The sequence below is a fragment of the Callorhinchus milii genome, unplaced genomic scaffold, assembly GCF_018977255.1.
Source record: "Callorhinchus milii isolate IMCB2004 unplaced genomic scaffold, IMCB_Cmil_1.0 Scaffold19, whole genome shotgun sequence".
Classification (NCBI taxonomy): domain Eukaryota; kingdom Metazoa; phylum Chordata; class Chondrichthyes; order Chimaeriformes; family Callorhinchidae; genus Callorhinchus; species Callorhinchus milii.
The window spans coordinates 5,092,788-5,113,414 of record NW_024704760.1 but is presented as its reverse complement, the minus strand read 5'-3'; the positions used below and the strand labels follow the sequence as shown (position 1 = coordinate 5,113,414).

The window sequence follows — 20,627 nt, the reverse complement described above, 5'->3', positions numbered from 1 at the left end:
AACCACTGAGCTACAGGACTCCAGTGCAGGCATAGCCAGTGCAGCAGAGTAACTTCCCCATAGGAAGAAACTCAAGAGATTTGCAGGATGCTCTTGCACACCTCTGCTCTCACAGCAGCATTGGTGAAGGGCAGTAAGAAAGTTGGCCATGATCTCAGATGTAAATGAGATGCGGTACTGGGGCAGGCAATTGGGGAAATGAAATTAACAGCAAACTGACGAAATATAAAAAGGTTTTCTGTCTTTTGGGAGCTGCAAAACTGCCTCACTTATTTAAAGGTATCATCAAATTTATCACATAGATTAAAAAAAGGAAAATTATAAGATGCAGAGCTAGTATTAATCCGCATAAAAGGGTAAAGTAAAGGGGGGGTGGGGAGGACCTTGACTTTGCTATAGGAAACAAAGATACATAAAGACCACAACAATCTATAAAATCTAGAAAAGATAACTGCAGAATACTAAGAGGACTAGATGCGAAGGTTACAAGGCGCTATATCAAATGCAAGTATTATTATTAAAATTGCAAAGTCCACATGCACTGAAAATGCAACCAGATCAGGGAAAGGAGATGAAAGTCTTTCCTCATTTAGCAGCAATCTCATGTCACAAATAACCAGGTCTAAGTTTGTCCACAACGTAGAGATGGACTCGAATGTGCCCTCGTGATCACCGAATTTTCAGACTTTTTGAAGTGGCCTGAAATGCAAAGTGAAGAGAAACCATTCTAGCCTACTTATCTTTCCTTTCAAGATTTTCTTAGTTTCAAAATAGAGACTGGAAGGGAAGGCCCAATTTTTGAAATCAGCCAGAGGCCACATCATCGAGAGCTACCTTGTTATAAAGATCAACATTGCAGCAACAAAGTCATGTACAACATGCAGCACAGGGAAATACGACAGAGGAGTTCACAAGCACAGCGTGTCGCTGTGTGCAAACTGACAAGCTATCTCAGAAAGGTCCAATTTAATTTCTGTACCAAACAAAATTATCAGAAAATGAGTAGCGGTTTGCTTACCTCTTGAACAGAAGGTTGTTGAAAGAGAGGAATGAGAGGGTTTGTTCTTGGAATGTCAATATGAATCTGTCAAAAAAAATGAGTAAAATGAGTTGGTTTTAAAGCACTCCTATAGAGAGATATAGCATTCGTTGCAGATTATCTTATGCAACAACCTTTCTCCGCTTTCAAATCCCTGCTTAAAGACCTTCCTTTTTGATCGTGCTTATGGTGACCTCCCCCCTCCCTCTCCCCCTTCCCCTGGCTTGGTGTCAGACTCTGCCACCATCAAGCTATCAACCTACCCCACGTGAAGGGCGCTATATAAATGCAAATTGTTTTTCTTGTTCTAAAAGGGGAATTAATACCTTAATACCTCTTCTGATTTTCTTTTAAATGCTGATAATATTGTTCCTACTCCAAGTCCAGTTAAAAAAAATTCTGCCGTCTGTATCAACAGCAACTGCCCCTAATGTCATCACTTTATGAAGTCACTAAACCGATCGTGTGAAAGATGGAGCGAGGGAACAGAATTAATGCTCAAAGTTCAAATGACAAGTTCACTTAGACATTGAGCTCCCTCACAATGTCAGAGTCATTATCCCAGAGTTCCCCACCATCACTCACAACAAAAAGGAATCAAAAGGAATCTGAATTTCTTTTCTGACTCAAAGTTAGCTCGAAGCATTTCAGGAATTATTTGCGCAGCGGTTTTAAAGAACTGAAATTAAGTGGTAAATATGACCCTTGGTTGTATAATTTCGGTAGCCTATCCATCAATGAACGAGCGAGACATGAATATAAAATTTATCCGGATAGATCTCGTGTAAAAAGTCAGCTTTTCAATGAAATCAAATCAATTTGCAAACCCCCATCCCCCACAAAAAAATAATTTTCACAGTAAATTGTTATTGTCCCAAACTTCTGTTGAATTTATGTAGATCACTAGACTGTTAAATGCATCTAAACCTCATTCATAATTTGTCATTTTCAGATTTGCACGCCTAGTTGAACAACAGATTCAATTGATAGATTCTGAGTAAACAGGATGAATGAAAGAAATGACGTCTGGATATAATATTCTATAAACACTCAGACACAATTAAAAATTGATTGAAAGATAAAAATCATTGCATTCGGTTTTCTGCAGTGATTTAATAAACTTTACAGGGCAATTAAATTAGCACTCATTGCAATCTTATAATCTTCATTTACATGAACATTATAAGATTGCAACATAGCAAAAGTGTCAAATAAAGTGGGATTAATTTTTAAAACAGGCATTGCACTCAAGAATAATGAGTGCGAAGGTAAGAAAAATCGCAATTTGTCACAGATTAAAACACTTTACTTGATGGAGCTAAAACTTTGCATAACAGGGCAAATCTCCTGTGTTAGAAATAAAGGAATCTTTTCAATACTTGTCGGTAGGTATCCTGGTGATGTTCTTCGTTTCTGGAGTCATAATATTGTTTAATGAACCCATAGTACTCTTCTCGCTTTCGTTGTAGAGTGGTTTCCCTTCGCTCCATATTTGCAGGTAGATAACCCTGTGGGGGAAAAAACACAGCATTGCTTGATGGCATCAACAACAACAATTCGCATTTATATAGCGCCCTTCATGCAGGGTAGCATCTCAAAGTGCTGACTTGGGAGTGTCGGTTCAATGTTTTCATTCACCTTCGACCCACATGCAACATCCGCAAATGTTGCACTCAGAAAGGTCCACAACTGCTGTTGTACAGTTACTGGCAGCATTCCTCAATGTGGCACCCGGTAGCCCGACTAAACTGCGAAGATTTACAGATTAATTTCAAGCAGCTAATGTAGCGAAAAAAATTCAAATTTTAAAATCATTAGGATTTTGTTTCCAAAATATAAAGAGATTTTAATCAGTGTCACCGTTTCAAAGAATACCTCGCCACAGAACAGGTGCTGCTACCTGCGCGAATTAATGCTCTAATCATTTTGCAAACCCGTGGCTGGAACTTGTAAGGTAAACTCATTTTTCTCTCCCAATCTGGGTATAACACATCCACATTGCATTTTGTACTCAGTGATTTGGGTTGCTGCTTTATTCTCAACGTCATGTTAAATGCAAGTTCTTCTGAGGCATTTCAATTCACTGAGTCGCGGAATTTTTATCGTTCCGTTGCGCATCAATAGCACGATCAAACTCAATCGCCCATTATAACAGGCTTTCTCTGGGTGTTAGCCTCCGCGTGATAAGGTCTTCAATTCTGATTCACAACCTCGGTGGCTTGCGTTGCAAAAGCTTTTTTGTGGGTTATTGTTTTTTTTAATAAGTTGCCAATAATAAACGTGAACAAAAACTGAAAAAAAAAAGTTTTTTTTCCGAAAGTTGTTGAAAGCACAAACATTTTGCAATGTTATGCAATAATCCTCTATATTATAAGGCTGGAAAATTACCATTTTCTACATTAACAATCCTTGGCGTTGTGGTGCCAACGACAAAGATAGATATTTAAAGCAAATCATGGTCTGGTTGAGCCACAACTGTGAAATGAGAATTTTTTTGTGTTGATCAAGAAATTTTAATTTTCCTTCTATTATATAATGAAATAAAACCCTATGCTTACTCTACCTAATTTGATTTTCAGGTAAAATACAAATCTATTCCTTACTTCAGTACTATGACGATACAGGACAGAACATGCATGATCCATTTTGGTTCTTGTGCCCCAAACATTTTACTGCCAATGAATAGGAAGGGAACAGTTTGGAATGTCGTAAAACGCTACAGAAATGTTGTTAGCATTTACGTGGAAAGTTTTCTGAATTGCTCTGTAATGTGCAGACTGAACAGCTCTCAGTCAGCATTAAAATAAATCACATTCCACTCAGTCATTAAATTACTTGAATTACAAAGTTTTCTTCAGGACCTTGTTAATTGAATTCTAAATTGATCTGCAAAAGCAACTGCACCGAAGTAGTACTGTATCACCCTTGGATCTGCAGCTGATATTAATTCATGTAACTGTGACCATTCAGCCAGGACATATTGATTTCACAGATTTTTACTGGCTACTAAACCAAGTACAACAAATTAACGTGACCAAACGCAGGCACAGAATGTGCGTTTTCGTACGAGTGTCACAAGCTAACAAATTTATGACCTCTACTATTCTTGCTATGTCATATTGACCCTTGTATTCAAACTCAAGAGGCTGAACAAATACTCAATTTCTATCACCAAGCCCTTTGGCTAGCCAAAGGGATTGTGACTGGATAGGCAACTGATATCAAAGCAACAATTTTTTTAAAAAAAACAATAATATACACATATACTTATATACTGACTCTGCCCTGAGTGCTGCAAAAACCTTCACTACTCACCATTGCAATCTGAATCCCTAAACATAATAAACAAAAACCCTTTCAGAACCTATCAGTCTGGCTAAAGGATGTCTATGTTCATGAATGGCAATTCGTGCCAGAACAAATCAAGGTTTTGGGCTTAATAACAATACATAGTGACTAGCAAAATTCAGATCTGAACTATTCAGGAACGTCTAGTGTTTCTTTCAGGACGGGTTATTCTAATGACTTGTTTGTATTGCTGGAAGTATGGCAATGTGCAGCATAAAATAGGTTTTACCCATCCCATATCTCCACGATGGCTTAGGTTTGTTAAAATGTACACCTTACACGAGTTGGTACTGTGAACATCTGTACAATAAGAACAAGTGACGATGGAACGCTTTCTTCTCTGCCACTACTGAAGTAGATGCAAACCTCACACTGATTGAATATGGTTCAACTGTGCCACCATATGGCATACGTTCAGAACAATTTTTTAAAATATATATTTAATTGACAGATAGAAGCTTAATAGTCAAATAATTTTGAGTGTAATTTGCCCTGCACAAAAGCAATTATTTCTGAAGGACACAGCACCATTTCAGAGTGCAAAGTAGTTTTACTAATTAGACTGCAACTTATAGTGAGTGAGTCGATATTTCTGTAACTTCAGCAAAAGATACTTGCGTTCTACAGGAAAGGAACCACAACAAACAGGCAGTAATTAAGAGCGAAAAACAAATGTGCCAACTAAACGCAATGACAAATGTGTCAGCACATACACAGACAGCACCAATTACTGCAATAACAAGACAAAACAGTTCACACAAAACACACAAATTGTCTTTTACTTATCTTAGAGAAAAGTAGAGAAACAAAGCTAGACAACCAGAAAGGCATGAACATTTTTTGTAATTATCAGTTTATCTGTTATTTTGTACGTTTCTCCTCCAAATTTTGTTGTGACTTATTACGTGGCCAGGTAAATAAATCACACATTTATCAAACAACAGCACAGACGAGCTGAACGAATGTCCCGTTTCTCTGCCAATGACAAAATGTTTTCTTTGATCATTTCAATTAAATTGATTAGGAATACAGACTTTGAAACAAGATGCAAAGGCACTGAAATAAATTGAGGCACGTAAACTGGTTGAATTGCAAGGAATGCTATTTTGCAATTAAAGAAAAGGATCGCAGAAATCGGCAGATTGAATCCCTCAAGTTCACTGCAGCAAGTTTGCATGCGTTTGTATACGTTTCATGACATGTGTTCATATACAGGTTGACCTTGTCAAGATAATCATGCTGTAACAGTTGGAACTCAAGCTGGCAGAAAGCTCAGCTGCACTTCCGAGGCTGTTTCTGTTTCATGCACACCTTTGTCCCTTGTGACGCTGCTTCATCTTCACGTCAAATAAATCTTGCAGTCTGGGGATGATTCTGGAGCGTGTTAACTCACGCTGGTCTAATCAACACGCGGAATATTTCACTGGCCTTCACATGTCATCGCTAAAACCCTTATTGATTATACCTCTGAAGACTGATTCTTTGAAGGAAGAATAATACAATACCTATTGATATAATCTGATGCAGTCCATTGCACTCTCTGGATTGGAAATCTACTCTGTGCATCAGTGGCCATCACTGACAGGAGACCAAGGACTCAACTTCAACTAGCTTAGCAGCATTTTGGTTGGGGGAAGGGCAGTGGTGATGGGGGGGCTAAAGTACACATTTAAAGCAAAACAGTACAATTCTTTACCCTGAAGAACTACAATTATCCCACTTGAAGCCTGAATTCAGGAATACTGTGATGATTACTATGAAAAACGTCAATTGGATCAGATAAGTGGAAATTCTCAGGTAACGTAATAAAATCTTGTGTATTCCTCAGAGCCTTTATAAAATGGAAAACATATAGAATAGCTTCTTTGAACAAAAGCTACTTGCAGTTCAATAACAATTGCAACTTACTGTTACACCCCAAAAAAATCTGAGGAAGGTTCCACATGTCTCTGGCATTATTGGTTTGGTGCTCTAAATTTTAATAAGGAGCAGAGGATTACTGCTTCCAGAAAAGGACTAATTTAAATTGGATAATAAAACGTAAACCAAGATAACATTTAGCTTTCATTGGCTAAATGCTGATCGCAGATTAAAAAGTGCACCCCCATGCCAATGTTTTTTCAGATTCATCCTCCTTAAACAGCTGCAAATTAAAATGCCTGATTTTAATTAAACTATGATGTTTAATTCTTCTAATAACCCAAAAAAAATCCTTCCACAATGCTTCTTTGCTGTTGCAATGCAAGTCCATTTAAATTGTTTCAAATATTTATTCAGCACTGTGAAGAACTACCGTGAGCTAATGAGCAGAAGAATCGAAAAATTACTTCCAGATTGAAGAGCAATATAATTCATATTTAACCTATAAATAAAGGTTTTAGATTTGATGCACTGAATAGAAAATGTATTTGGTCAAATTAATTTCATTAATGTTTGCTTGTCCTGAGCATCTCCAAGGTGTTAATTATTCTAAGAAAGCTGGCATTTATACAGAGTTTTGAAAGTCTTCCATTTCCAGCTAAACTTGAAGAGTCCTTGGTACTGTGAGGCTGAGGAATGTGCCATTTCTCCACTTGCGCCACACATTCTAGCACCAACCATTTGCAATCAAGTGCGACACAAGTTAAAAGCAAAGAAACAAAAGATTTCTCTGCTATGCAACCAACAATGTTACTTTAATTCCACGATTTCACCAATGTGGAAATTCCCCCCTTCGCCCCAGCTATTCTTGCTGTCTGGAAAAGTGACTGGCCATTTGCATCACATTATAGGTCAGTTTTGTGCTGTGGATCCACAGCCACTAGAAACGAGATTCAGACTGCTTTGCATTCCACTCAAGGTAGAAGCCATGCAACCAGAAGTGGGAAGACTGACTGTTCATTCCTTCAATCTCATCTGAATTGAAACACTGGTCTCAGGAGTGAAAGAAGTGAAAGCTAGCTCACAATATAACCATTTTCTTTTAAGATTGCTATGTCTTGTGTTTTGTTGGTCACGTTTTCAATACAACAACTTGCACTTATATAGCGCCCTCCACACAGGGTAGCGTCTCAGAGTGCTTAACAGCGGCGGAGCCTGACTCCGAGCCGGGGGGGGGGGTGGGGGGGTGGGGTGGGAGACGGAGGTGGCCGTAAGCACGGTCGAAGAGTAAATTCTTCAGGTGGGACTAGAAAGAGGGGAGAGAGGGGGCAAGGCGGAGGGACTGAGGGAGAGTGCTCCAGAGCTTTGGGGTATAGTGGCTGAAAACGCAACCTCCGATGGTGGGGCGGAGGGCGCGAGGGACAAGCAGGAGGCCAGTGCCAGGCGAGCGAGTGGCGAATTGGGGAGTGTGGAGGTTGGAGAGCTGGGAACTGCCAGGTAGTGAATGGATTTGAACATGAAAATGAGGATCTTGAAGTTGATCCGTTTGGTGATGGGGAGCCAGTGGAATCTGGCCAGAACTGGTGAGATGTGGGTACGTTTTCAATTTTTAAGGTGATCAAGTCGAGGACCTCTTCGCAATTGGTGTTTGATGCGAGGATAGAGGGGGCTTGAGGGGGTGTATGGAGAAGGTGAAAAACAGCAACTTTGGATTGTTCTTTGCCTCCAGGATGACTGGAGTAAAAGTCAGTTTTGAACTGTGAAAGGGAGAGGATCACCGTTTGCAAATACACCAACACAATTCAGAAAAACACTGTTGCATTCCTGCAAAAGTAGTAAATATGCATTAACTGAAATCATAGGCTTGGATCAAATATAATTGTAGTGCAGACATTTGGATTTGGTCCTTTTTCTCTGTATATTTTATAAAATTTGGCGGAAACACAACAGTAACTGCTGTACCGTGACAATGTACTTTGTTACAGTTCGGCATTGTATTCCATCATCCGAACAACGATTTGACTTTAAGAGCTGAGTGAAAGATAGCTGCGTCCAAGTTTACTGGCAACACTGAACCCATTCTTGAGCCCAAAGTCATCAATTAGTGACAACTAGTCTCAAGCTGTTTCTTAATTGCAACATCTGAATTCACAGCTGTACTTTTACAGACTAATGCACACATTCATCATTCAAATCCAGCCAGGACAGTGCAGTTCAACAGTAGGATCCAATTTGACTGCAATGGCTCCCAGCCATGGCTTCCACATCACACCTATTCAGCATGTCCTGTGTATGAAACGTCAATGGAATCAAGCGCTAACCCTGATGAGCGCCGCAGTTAATTCCCGACAGATGCACAAAGTTTCAGCAACTTTTCTTCTTGTAACTGCATTATAATTGGATGATTATTAATGGATTACAGAGAACAAACATCCCTTGCTGCAACATCCAGACCTTGCTCATTTAATTCCCCATATCACCCTGTCCGCTCCTTCCGCTCAGCAGGCTCTGGCCTGCCCCACTATCAGCCTCTATGCCCCCAACCTTTGGAATTCCATCCCAGTCCTTTCGCCTTGCTCCCTCCGTTGCCTCCTTCAAGATATGTCTCAAGACTTTCCTCTTCGACCGTGCCTTTGGTCACCCTCCTACCCCTACCCTTCCTGCCTTCCATCCCTGCTGATCCCAAACCCCTGCTCGGGTCCAAATCTCTGACTGTCCAGCGCCCTGGGATGTTCTCCCGACATATGGGGCGCTATACAAATGTAATTTTTTGTTGTTGTTTGTTCTGCAGACAAGCGCTTAACTATTTTAAAGATATTCTCTGAATATACATACAAAGGTGCCATTAAAGGATAACAAGGTTGCACCACAATTTTTAGGTACGAAAAAATATCACGGAATCGACAATTCTAAACATGCTGGAGACTAAAATAATGAGTCATCGGTGAAACATTTATACATTTATACTTTACTTACAGTGATACATTTATGTGCTAGATCTGCATCAGCAACTCCACGTAATGGGAATGAGTAAGAATAAAATCACCATACTACAGATGGATCAGGGACTCGGTTTCCAAACAAAAATCGTGGTTCCTTTGTGTAACTGGTCATCAAAATGTAGAAACTGAAAAGAACCAATACATTTGGTTCTTACTCATTCCCATTACGTAGGGTTTCTGATGCATAAGGCTGATCAACTACTTTAAAAGGGCAGAGGCTAGTTATATAAGCAAGCACTTCGGAGCAAGTAAAAATGTGCTCAAGAATATTATTCAAGTAAGTGAATAAAACTTTGTTTAGATGTCTCAATTTCCAACCGTAACATGGAATTTGATCCTTCAAATGTCAATAGTGCAGAAATTGGGTGAGAGGTTTTTGAGGAGGCCAAGAATGAATGATCTAAGAGGATCAATCCCACACTCACAAAACTGCAACTCCTCTTAAGAAATCACAAACGAAGCACAGAGAAGTCTCCCATTCTCCTGCCTCACCAGGGCATCTAAAAGACAAGAGCAAAAGGGAATGAAGTTTACCTAATTTACCACCAACAGGGAAGTAGCCTCCACAAACATTGTGCCCATGACAATCCACAATCTTTCACCCCAAAATATACAGTCAATTCACTTTACAGTATATTTTGTTAAGTGCTTTGAGACATCTCAAAAACGTGATAAGGCGCTATATCAAATGTAAGGATTATTGGGATTATTATTATTATCTATTTTCCTCCCTCAATAGTGTCCGAGTCTCCCTTGAACCAATTTGGCTCGCACACATTCTAACTCAAATGTTGCATTTAAATTCACAGAAGATTGGAACAATTTAAGAAAGTAATGGTCTCCCCCACCAAACCCCCACAATAATGAATACTGTACAGGTTGTTCCACAGGGACCTCTAGTGTTCAAATTAACAAAACAATTCAAACAGTAACATTTCAGTAGAAGGCTATAACAACATTACTGACAAATATAACACCCAGTAAGAGATTGTAGCTCTAAATTTCTCAATAATTGGAACACAGCAGTGCCACACAGGTGCACCCTGGCTCAGCTGGCATCAATCTTTCCTCTAAATCAGAAGGATGTGCGTTCAACCTCTACTTTGTGCCATCGAGTAGAGTCTACGGTCTTCAGTGCAGTCCTCGAGGAAGCGGTGCTGACCTTTGGATGATATATTAAACCTCGGTCCTGTCTGCCTGTTCAGGTAGACATTAAAAATCAATTGGCTCCACTCGACACGAGAAGGCAGGTAAGGCACTCCTGGTATCCTGACCAACAATCCCCAGATTTTAAAAAATGGCCATTTATTTCACAACTGTTTGTGGGACATTGCATTGAGCACATTAGCTACCACATGTGATTTCACTGGATTTCCTGGAAGGTGTAGTGACTATGTATTTGAAGTACTTTGAAGCATTCCACAGTCCCTTCGCTTTGCTCCCTCCCTTGCCTCCTTCAAGGCATGTCTCAAGACCGTCCTCTTCAACTGCGCATTCGGCCACCCTCCTACCCCTACCCTCTCGACCCTACACCCCTGCTGATCCCAACCTCTGCTCGTGGTTGAGATCTTGCTATACAAATGCTAGGATGTGGTACCTTACTATATCAAATGCTAGGATTTTTTTATTGTTACATTGAGGGATAAACAATTACACTTACAGATCAGGATACCATCAAATTCGAAGCACAAACAAACAAATTGATGTCAAATTCTATGTGGCCAATTTCAAGTGCCATCTAGAATTAATTTTCTCCACGTAAAGTTTACATAATAACTTTTGAGTAGTAATAGGAATAAATGGGGGGGGAAAAAAAACAAACAACTTACTCCTCAAGCAACCTGTAAAATTTAGAAATTCTAGTACTGCTCATGAAATAAAGATCATAACGCAAAGTAAAAGGTGCAGCCTTACATCAGTTGTCGTTTGTGTTTATTTTAACCATTATATTTTCAATCTATACAGGTATGGAGCTGAGCTTTCAGATGAAATGAACACAAAATGAAAGATATGANTTTTTTTTCTCTGGAAGGTACGTCAATCAACACATTTGTGTACAGAGAAACCATGAGAATCCTTCACTCCTGCAGGGTATTGAAATATCATAATCACTATTTTTCAGGTAATTATTAAACCAATTCAGTCTACAGACTGCCGTATAGAATTGTGAGTTAGTGATGCTAAAGCTACAATACACAATAACGTGCAGCCGGTATAATGGTGGTGGATTTCTCTCAGGAAGGAAGCAGGGAATTTACAGTTAATGCTGACAAAATAATTGCAACCAAAATCTATTCTCTTGCCCTGTGGGTGAAAATTTTAATACCTAAATGTTTAGCCATTTTTCTAGGTTACCCAGACAGATTCAGGTATAAACTATACAGCGACCAGACTGTTCTTTCACATAGTGAGTAACCTTTTCTTTCCCGGTTTCTCATTCGAGGTCATTGTGCCTCTCGGAGAATAGCAGTCTAGGGCACAATAATGCCTCAGGTGTCTCAGGAGTGAAATCTACCGTAACAAGACAAGATGAGCTTCTATGGCCTTATCTCTGCTGTGGGCAACACCACTTATCTCTGCTGCTGACAACACCATCATGAAGTGAGGGAACTAATAATAATAAGATACATCACGTCTACCAACATGCTGCATCCATCCCAGAGCTCCGGTGGCAGCTCACCACTAAGCAATCAGAGGAAAGGAGAATGGAGAAAATGCATTCTTTTTTCAAAGCCAATTCTGTCCAGCTGTAAATTCTAATCGGGAGCTGCTATTAGCTAACAGTCCTGCTTCGCCCAAATTCACTCCAAAAACAGTCAGATTAATTGGCTACTCGTTTCATTATTGTTTATGGCGTTTTGCTATTGGAAATTAGCTGATTCTATATCAAAATTTTGAAGCACCTTTTAATGATTATCTATATGTACACACATACACTTTATAATTAAATGTTCAGAGCAAAAGATTTCGAACAACATTTATAGACATGAAATGATTTGTAAACTACCATGGTAACAAACTACCAAGGTAATAATAATAATCATTATCATCCTTGCATTTGATATAGCGACTTATTACTGTAAGTCTTCGGGTTGTCCCAAAGCGCTTCACAGAATATACTGCAAAGTGAATTGACTGTATATTTTGTGGGCAAAACGTGGCAGCCAATTGCACACAGCAGTGTCCCACAAACAGCTGTGGATTGATTGATTTTTTTTAAAAAAGGGGATTATTACCACAGAAAAGTGATCCGCCAATCGACTAACAACTGGTTTCCTGATTTCTGCTTGGTAAACAGATTGAATAGGCTGAAATGAAGGAGCCCCATTATTCATGAATAATAAACATTATCATTCTCAGTTTCTGGAATTGTGGTACCAAAGATTCAGAGATAGCTAAAAGAGCAGAGCGGTAGGTTTTGATGTGATCCAGCCAGATCCTTCACCTATGTCTGTGGTATAAATAATACAATGTTGGCTCCTTCTGGCTTCTCTCTCCTACTCAGCAGAACTTGCTGCCCCATCTGTTTGTGAGACTCAGTTCACAGATCAGAAGTGGATTATTGCCAGAGCTGGGATTCACTGATGTTCTCTCGCTTTTTATCTTGCTCTCCCGGGACAGACGGCAAGGGAATACTATCAGGAGGTGGGAATTTCCCAGCATATTTAATGTATTTTCCATCTAAAATGATCATTGGAGCTGAGCTTCTATGCCCTTGTCAATACCACTTGGAATCCTGGTACGCACGAATAACATAACGTAGCTTCCCTCTTCCCATCTCATTGTATGAAGTTAGTTCAACAACTAGCACAAGTGGAAGTAAGCCCATTGAACGTAGAGTTGTAGACTTTAAATCTTCTTGGGATTATACTTCCTGATGCTGCTTATAATACCAACCCTCAACTAAAACGTCACCTATGTGATTAAGCAGGATAGATAGGACTATTTACACCCTTTACTGTTCACAAAACTTATTGTCATTCAGAAAACAAATTTGCATTTGAAACAACACCCTGAAACACCTAACAAAGCTTTTGAGTAACTTTTGAAACCCAGTGACTGTTCTTTACACAGCCAAGTAAGGTCCACCAGCAGTGAGATAAATAACCACTGAAACAGAATGCACCAAAAAAACAGAGATGAAAAACGCAAAGATTAAAAAAAGAATTTTATGACGGTTACACTGCCTGTGGCTGATGTGACCTTGACTACACAGGGTCAGGAAGCGAGAAGTACTCCAGAAGAAACTCGTAAATAAACCGATAATGTACGAGTCAAGGTGGAAATCAAGGAGCAGAGAGGGAAACACTGTAGGCTAGTTCAACTTCAACCAGCGACTGCAATTGATAGAATGCGGTGTTTCATAAGGTGCGAAATACAATTCATCACTTAGCCAATAATGGGGAGAGAAAAAAATCCTCATTTAATATGAAAGAGACCCATTATTATTATTATTATTAACTTTGGCCCATTCTTAAAAGGTCTGCACACTGAGAAGGCAAATTAGTTACGTAAATTGAAGTGATCCTTAAAGCTCGTCTTAATAATTACATTGCAGCTAATATATTGGCTTACCGATAAAAGTCTCCATGTAACAGGACGAACCTCTCTTGGAATACCCGACCAGCTGTACTTTCTTAGTTCTTCTGTAAAAGCAAAGTGAAAGGATAATCATTCAACGTCAACCTGCACAATCTCAATTGATCATAGCAACAGGGAAGGATGACACACTTTTAAACTGTACCATTGTTTTTAAGATAACACCAGCATTGAAATCATCAGCTCTTTTAGGCAGCATTTATTTCAACAGAGTGTCTGGGTAAAAGCCTCAATAACAATTCTCAACTGAAATCCTTTTCATGTTTTTTGCAAAAAAAGCAAAAGCATCCATACTTCAGAATGAACAACCAAGGCACATTTTTCCACTACGATTTGATTAGCGCTCCAGGAGTGATGGGCACTATATAAAATGCAATTTGTTATTGTATTTGCAAACCATTCTCTCTGTCGCATGGTGCAACAAAAAATACAGGTGCTCTGTGTGACTTAATTTTCCCACTTATCCCCTCAATAGCACTGAAAGGGAATAATAAATCCAACCACACGCATGGATCTAATCTGAACCAAAATCCACCTCCTGGTCAGATTTGTTCAGAAAATGTATCAGCAGAGTTTCCAGCTGCTGTTACAACATGCAAACTTGAAAATCTTGGAAGATGGATAGAATATTTCTTCTGCATTTCTGGCGATACTTAAAAGGTCTCAGTGGACCTCTTGGAAGGAATTGGCTGCGGCTCCATCAGCTTATATTTTTTCTCTGAATATATTAATGGAATAAGAACATTTTTAGAACTGTTTGCTACATTCTCCAGACAGCATCCTAATAAAATGGAGTATAGTAGATGGTAGATCATTCTACCACCCTAGCTTGACTATGTATTGGTCATCCAATGTTTCCTGTAATCCACTGCAATTTATTTCTCAACCAATTTGCAGTACTGACATTACAATGCTTAATCTTTCAGGGTGAACTGCATCACACCGCAGTGACATGGAGCACGTCGGCAATCAGTCTGTGCGGTCACCAGCTGCCAACACAAAAGCAGACCCGAAAAATGAACAGTATGTATTATATAAAAATAAAGATAACCTAGAGTGATTTCACAACTGCAATCTGATTTTGTGCTTCAGATGACAGTTATAAGCTACTCGATCTTCCCAAAATAATCTAAACCCCGAGATTAGATTTGTGAGCTGTAATCACAATTGAGAATCTGTTCTTTTACATTGGAGCACTGCGGAAATCAATTCAATACAGTGCAAGTAGTTATTACAAAGCATATAATTATCAAGAATATTAATTGTTATTCCTCCCATGTAGCACATGTCATAATACCCAGCGCATAACACGCAACATGAGGCAGGTATTCTACAACTTCAAAACCTGCGGCTAATTTATGCAGTGATCTTTTTAAACCACCGTTTGATTTTGTTATTGCATTTATACTGCGGGAAGCAAAATCACTGAGCTCCTGGTAGTACTGTGATGCAGAGCGGAAAGTCCAATTTTATATCTCCTGCTCCACACCACATTAAGCTGGTGCTACAAACTGCAAACACCCAATTTGGGGATTTTGCACACGTGTTCAGATCACTAAAATCACTAGAGTTTAAATGATTTTACCAAAGCCAGTTACATAATTGACTCATGTCCGTTGCAAAATGTCTGGTTGAAAATGATTTTGCTGCTCACTGGACTTTGCGAGACCTTGCAACAGCCACATTTATGCTTACATACAGTTCCTGATGCCATCTCCTTCAGGCAGCATCAGGTGTGAAGCTGCACTGCATTAGGTGATGGCTCACCACATTTTTGTTTGCTGTAGGCATGGCGCCATTACAATACACTTTTCCAACAAATTTTAAAACTATGTCTATCTGTGGAACAAACTGAACGATAGACGAGGACAACAGAGGTACAAAATGGTCCATCCTTTACTTATCCTCTAAAGAATTGGTGCTCTATAAAATAGCAACCAATAATTTAGTCTATGGACAGCACAGCAAAAAGGTTAGCCAAGTTGTGACATTATAACTGGATATTAGCTATAATGTTTGTACTTGTCCATTTGATTAAAAAGTGCAAATTATTAAGAAGTTAAAAGATTGCAGATCTAAAATTATGACAGTGAAGGAAAGTGCTGAGATTTATTGCCAGAAGCTTATTTAAATCGTGTAACGATTAGATTCAATATTTGTTTTCAATATTGGCACAATTTGTTCTCTGTGCTAAGGACTTATTCTGCCTTTCTTATTAATTTGACTAACTTTTCTTTTCATTTTGTCCCTTTTGTTAAAGATTTCATGTTCAATGCTTGCTTTTTATTATTCTATGTTACTGCTTTCATAACGTTCATTTTAATTTCATCCGTTTTAATTTCACTGCAAACAGCTTTTCCAACTTTTTAAACAAACGCAGACAAATAGCTATTGTTTTGATAATGTGAAGATTCAAACTGAACTGAATCAAAATACTAGAGAGTTGAAAAACTTTACCAATGAATTGTTACAGATTTTCAGAAGGGAATTGTCAGTTTATCTCTCTGGCCAAAACAATTAAAATTAAGTGAAGACGGGTAAAAAAAAACTGCAGGAATCAGATTCAATAATTATTTGATGACCGATTTGATGTAGAATAATATGCAGAATAATACCATATGAACATGTATAATGTAAAATAATACCTTCTAAACGATTTGATTATTCAATGACCAATACAACTCTCACATAAACCTCAATTTCGCATTCAACAACTAAAACACCAGGCTGTTGTATTATACCAATGTTTCACTGAGCTTGTTGATTCCTTTCTCGATTTTTAAACAGGTGCAAAGGACACGAAGCTTTGCAAAGCTGCTTTTAAACTCAGAAGCAGCCTATGCCAAACAGGGAGCTTTACACCTGAGAAATGGCTTCAATTATAACAAACAAGCAAAGTGACCAAATTGCTTAGGCTTCCTTATGACAGCAAGCTCTGTTATGCAGATTTATTTTTCCAGCAACTGAAACAGTGCTTTATATTTTCCCATGAATTGAGTAAATGATTCAATTGCATCAATTTGATTTGCAGAGCTGAAGGGATCAAGGTTCTCACACTTTGCCTGCATGCTAGCACCACCTTGTGTCACAGATGAGAACCATACCTTATTTATCAGTAAAGACTTACAGAAACAAGCTTATTGATTGAGAAGATTATTCCCATCACTGATGCCACAAAAGTTCTGCGCAAAACACCTTACGCCTTAATAAAGCCCTCAAGTATAACAGACGCAAATGAAGAAAGCATTTCGAGAGGCGGTGAATCACACTGGAAAAAGAAATGTGGTCATCAATCTCAGTCAGAGTGTTTACAGGATCAAGACACTCCTGATAACTTTGCATCTCACACTTCTTTTGTGCATGATCAGATTCAAGGTAATTGAAACATGAAGCTAATATGAGATGAAGCACAACAGCTGCGCTACACTGCAATGCTCCAGAGGAAAAACCTATTAACCCCAGAGCGCTACTTTTAGAACAACATTTCTATACGTTTCCAATCAATGAGGTCTCTAGCAAGCAGCGATTTCTAAGAGGATTCCTTTAGAAGAACACTGGATGTAAGTCACACTGACTCAAAGGAGCTCTGTTCGGACACAATCTGTTTTAGAGCAACGTTCCCACAGGTCGATGTAATATGGTTGTCATTAACAACAACAAAATTACATTTGTACAATGCCTTTTACGTACTCCCCATTCGATTTCCTTATTTAAGAATCCCATTAGATATGGCTGAATAATTGAATTAATGTGCTTATTATTTAGAAAGTACAATTCAAGCATTGGATGAATAACACCTTGTGCCAGTTTAACTGAAGTAGTAATGTCTGATGACCCCGGTAGTAATGTACAATCACCAGCTTTACTACTGCTACTGAAAACTCAGCTAGGTAAATAACTTTTGACACGTCACAATAAAGTTCAGTGTACTGATTCAATGTTAGAAAATACTGGATAGAAACAAATGTTAGGCTAATGCATTCAGACACAAAATAATCCAATTTGATTGTCCACAAATGTGCCAATCTAAGAATAATAATCTTTGCATTTGATATAGCGCCTTATCATGTCATTGAGACGTCTAATGTCTTTAAAGGCCTTTAAAGATATTTGGTGTGGGATGTGAAAAATAAATCACATTATTGTAGTGAAGGAGTTGTTCTTCTGAGTTTGGAGTTAAGACTCAAGAGTTGATGCAAGTCGAGGGACCTTCCTTCTGCATCAAATTCCTTACACCCAAGACAATGCTGAATGTCGAATGAGTTGCCACATTGATGAAAGAAAAATTTAACTCACAAAACTTGTTTTCTGATTACTTTAATGTGTTCTACATATTAGATTTTTTTTTTTTACGCAGAGAGTTGTTACAATCTGGAATGCGGTGCCTGAGAGGGTGGTGGAAGCAGATTCGAGAGTAGCTTTAAAAAGGGAATTGGATAGATGCTTAAAAAGGAACCAAAATCGCAGGTCTATGGGGTAACAGTGGGGGAACGGAATTAGTTGGGCAGCTCTTTCAAACAGCCGGCACAGGCACGATGGGCCAAATGGCTTCCTTCACTGTAAGATTCTATGATTAGTTCTTGTCAGCACCACCTCTTCCGAAAAAAAGAAACTATTTTCAGAACATGGGAATTCCATCAATAAAACCTTGTTAAACTTCCTACCTCTCTTTGATTCATCTCCATACAATGCTGCTTTCTTCATACTTTAAAGACAAGCTTTGAACAGATTTAAAAGGAATACTCAAGAGAAGTTTCAAAAAACGTTCTTTTTAACCTTATCCTGATATCTGCCATTTCTTAATGTGTAAAAAAAAAGATTTAAAAGGTCCCTGCTTAATTTTTTTTAAAAATAACAGAAAGGACTGACCTGTCTATACACCAGAATAATGGGAGCCACTAAAATAATCTTGTACTCATTTTGTTGGAGTGTCGAGATAACAGCATGCAAAGTGCAAATCCAACTCAAGCAAGTAAATAGGAGGTTCTCTTGCAGGTTTCATGACATTTAGGCATAAAAGGACTTATCAGTGGGAGGGCGGTCTATGGTGCAGTAAGAACTGCAAATATTCCTTTGGAGGTTTCTCGATAATCTGGAAGGGGAAAGAGTAGCGAGAGAAGGTCTACAAGAAGTTAGTTGGAAATTATTTCATCAGGATAATCTCGATTTGTGCTCAACATGTATTATAAACTATTTTGCCAAAGAACTGGTCCAGCTGATTTCCACGTCACTCCTCATCAACTTACCCAAATCTGTATGTTGACTTGTCAGAAGCTGCTTGAATTTTTCTAAGCGTGTTTTTTCTCTCACTGTCATCGGCGGCAGCCCTGAGGCATTCTGATCCGACATCCTTGCCACCAATGGAATAACAGGTCGCAACGGGAGTGACTGCTGTTTCTGGAGTGTATTCCTGCCTGAAGAGCCACCTAAAACAAGAAGGAGATCAAACGGTTATTACTTATCCCTGAATGTTAATCAGTTAGAACACATTCACTGGTCACTGGGTAAGGAGTATCGAGATGGTGCATCTACATTTTCTCGCCCCATCTGTCAGCAATGTACAAAGCAAAATGCATTCATCTCATAACAGGGAATAGAACTATTATGAGAATAGAAAGTGAGGAGCCAAGGTCAGGAGAAATTCAATAGGAGTAAACAGTCTCACTGTTTAGATTTTCCCTCCTCGTTTGCGACTAGACCAAAAGAGAATAAAAGGAGCTTTTGTTAAATTTTAATAATTTATTTTCCATGTGAATAATAGCACTATCCTGTGTGAAGGGCGCTATATAAATGCAAGTTGTGGTTGTTTTATCTTTCAACATAACTTAAGTTTGAACTTAAAGGGAAGGACTCAGTTTAAAGTTTCCCAATCATTGACTCTTCATAATAATAATAATCCTTGCATTTGATATAGCGCTTTTCACGTCTTCTCGACGTCTCAAAGCGCTTCACAGAACATGCAGTAAAGTAAATTGACTGTATATTTGTAGGCGAAACACGGCAGCCAATTGCCCACAGCAGTGTCCCACAAACAGTCGTGGATTGAAGTGACCAATTTTTTTTTCTTGAGGGATTATTATCAGGCGTGTGGAGCAAGGAAACTTGCCCAAGGTTTTGCCCTGCTGGGAATCGAACCCAGGTCTCTCACTTGTGAGGCGAGTGCTCTAACCACTGAGCTACAGGACTCCACTACAGGACCTCATATACTTGTTCATGGTATCTGCTCAAAAGTACATTTAGTTGCAATATAAATAGTGTATTTAGTTTTAACATTGTACTACGTAATAAGATCATACAATTTGGGTAACCAAAGCCTTTCACCCCCCCATCCTTTGGAACTCCATCTCACAATCCCTTTGCTTGCTCCCTCCCTCGGTTCCTTCAAGATTCGTCTCAAACCCTCCTCTTCAAGTGCATCTTCGTTCATCCTCCTACACTCTATCTCCCTGCCCTCCTCCCCTCCTGATCTCAACCCCCAGCTCAGGTCCAAATCTCTGATCGTCCAGCACTTTGGGATGTCCTCCCGACGTGAAAGCAGCTATACAAATATAATTTGTTGTTGGGAGTTCCTAGCAAACAAATCTTTTCCTCATTTAGAAAACTGTATAAAATGAGTAAAGATCTGATGAAGAAATTGAAAAGATAGCAAGAGACGGAGGACGATCATAGGTGAAGCAAAACAAAGGAAATCCAACAGAGACAGAGAGAACTGTAAAAGGTCACTGACGTTAGAGCAGTCTTGACTCAAAAAAACACATCAAAAGTATTACATTGAATTT

The 20,627-nt window shown here is 38.9% G+C and overlaps 1 protein-coding gene and 1 non-coding gene across 3 annotated transcripts in view; both read right to left on the bottom strand.

Annotated features, from left to right (window-relative positions):
• Positions 1–20,627, bottom strand: part of LOC103179139 (TBC1 domain family member 22B) — a 120,413-nt gene that overhangs the window by 81,371 nt on the left and 18,415 nt on the right. For both annotated transcript variants that reach the window (XM_007894266.2, XM_007894267.2), the window contains 4 exons: positions 19,095–19,274; positions 13,825–13,895; positions 2,419–2,547; positions 1,019–1,084 (listed from right to left, as the gene is read on the bottom strand). In XM_007894266.2, coding sequence (XP_007892457.1) covers positions 1,019–1,084; positions 2,419–2,547; positions 13,825–13,895; positions 19,095–19,274 — 446 coding nt within the window. The remainder of the gene's footprint in view (positions 1–1,018; positions 1,085–2,418; positions 2,548–13,824; positions 13,896–19,094; positions 19,275–20,627) is intronic.
• On the bottom strand, positions 19,963–20,034 carry trnav-cac. Its single transcript has one exon. It is a non-coding gene; the product is annotated as a tRNA-Val (tRNA).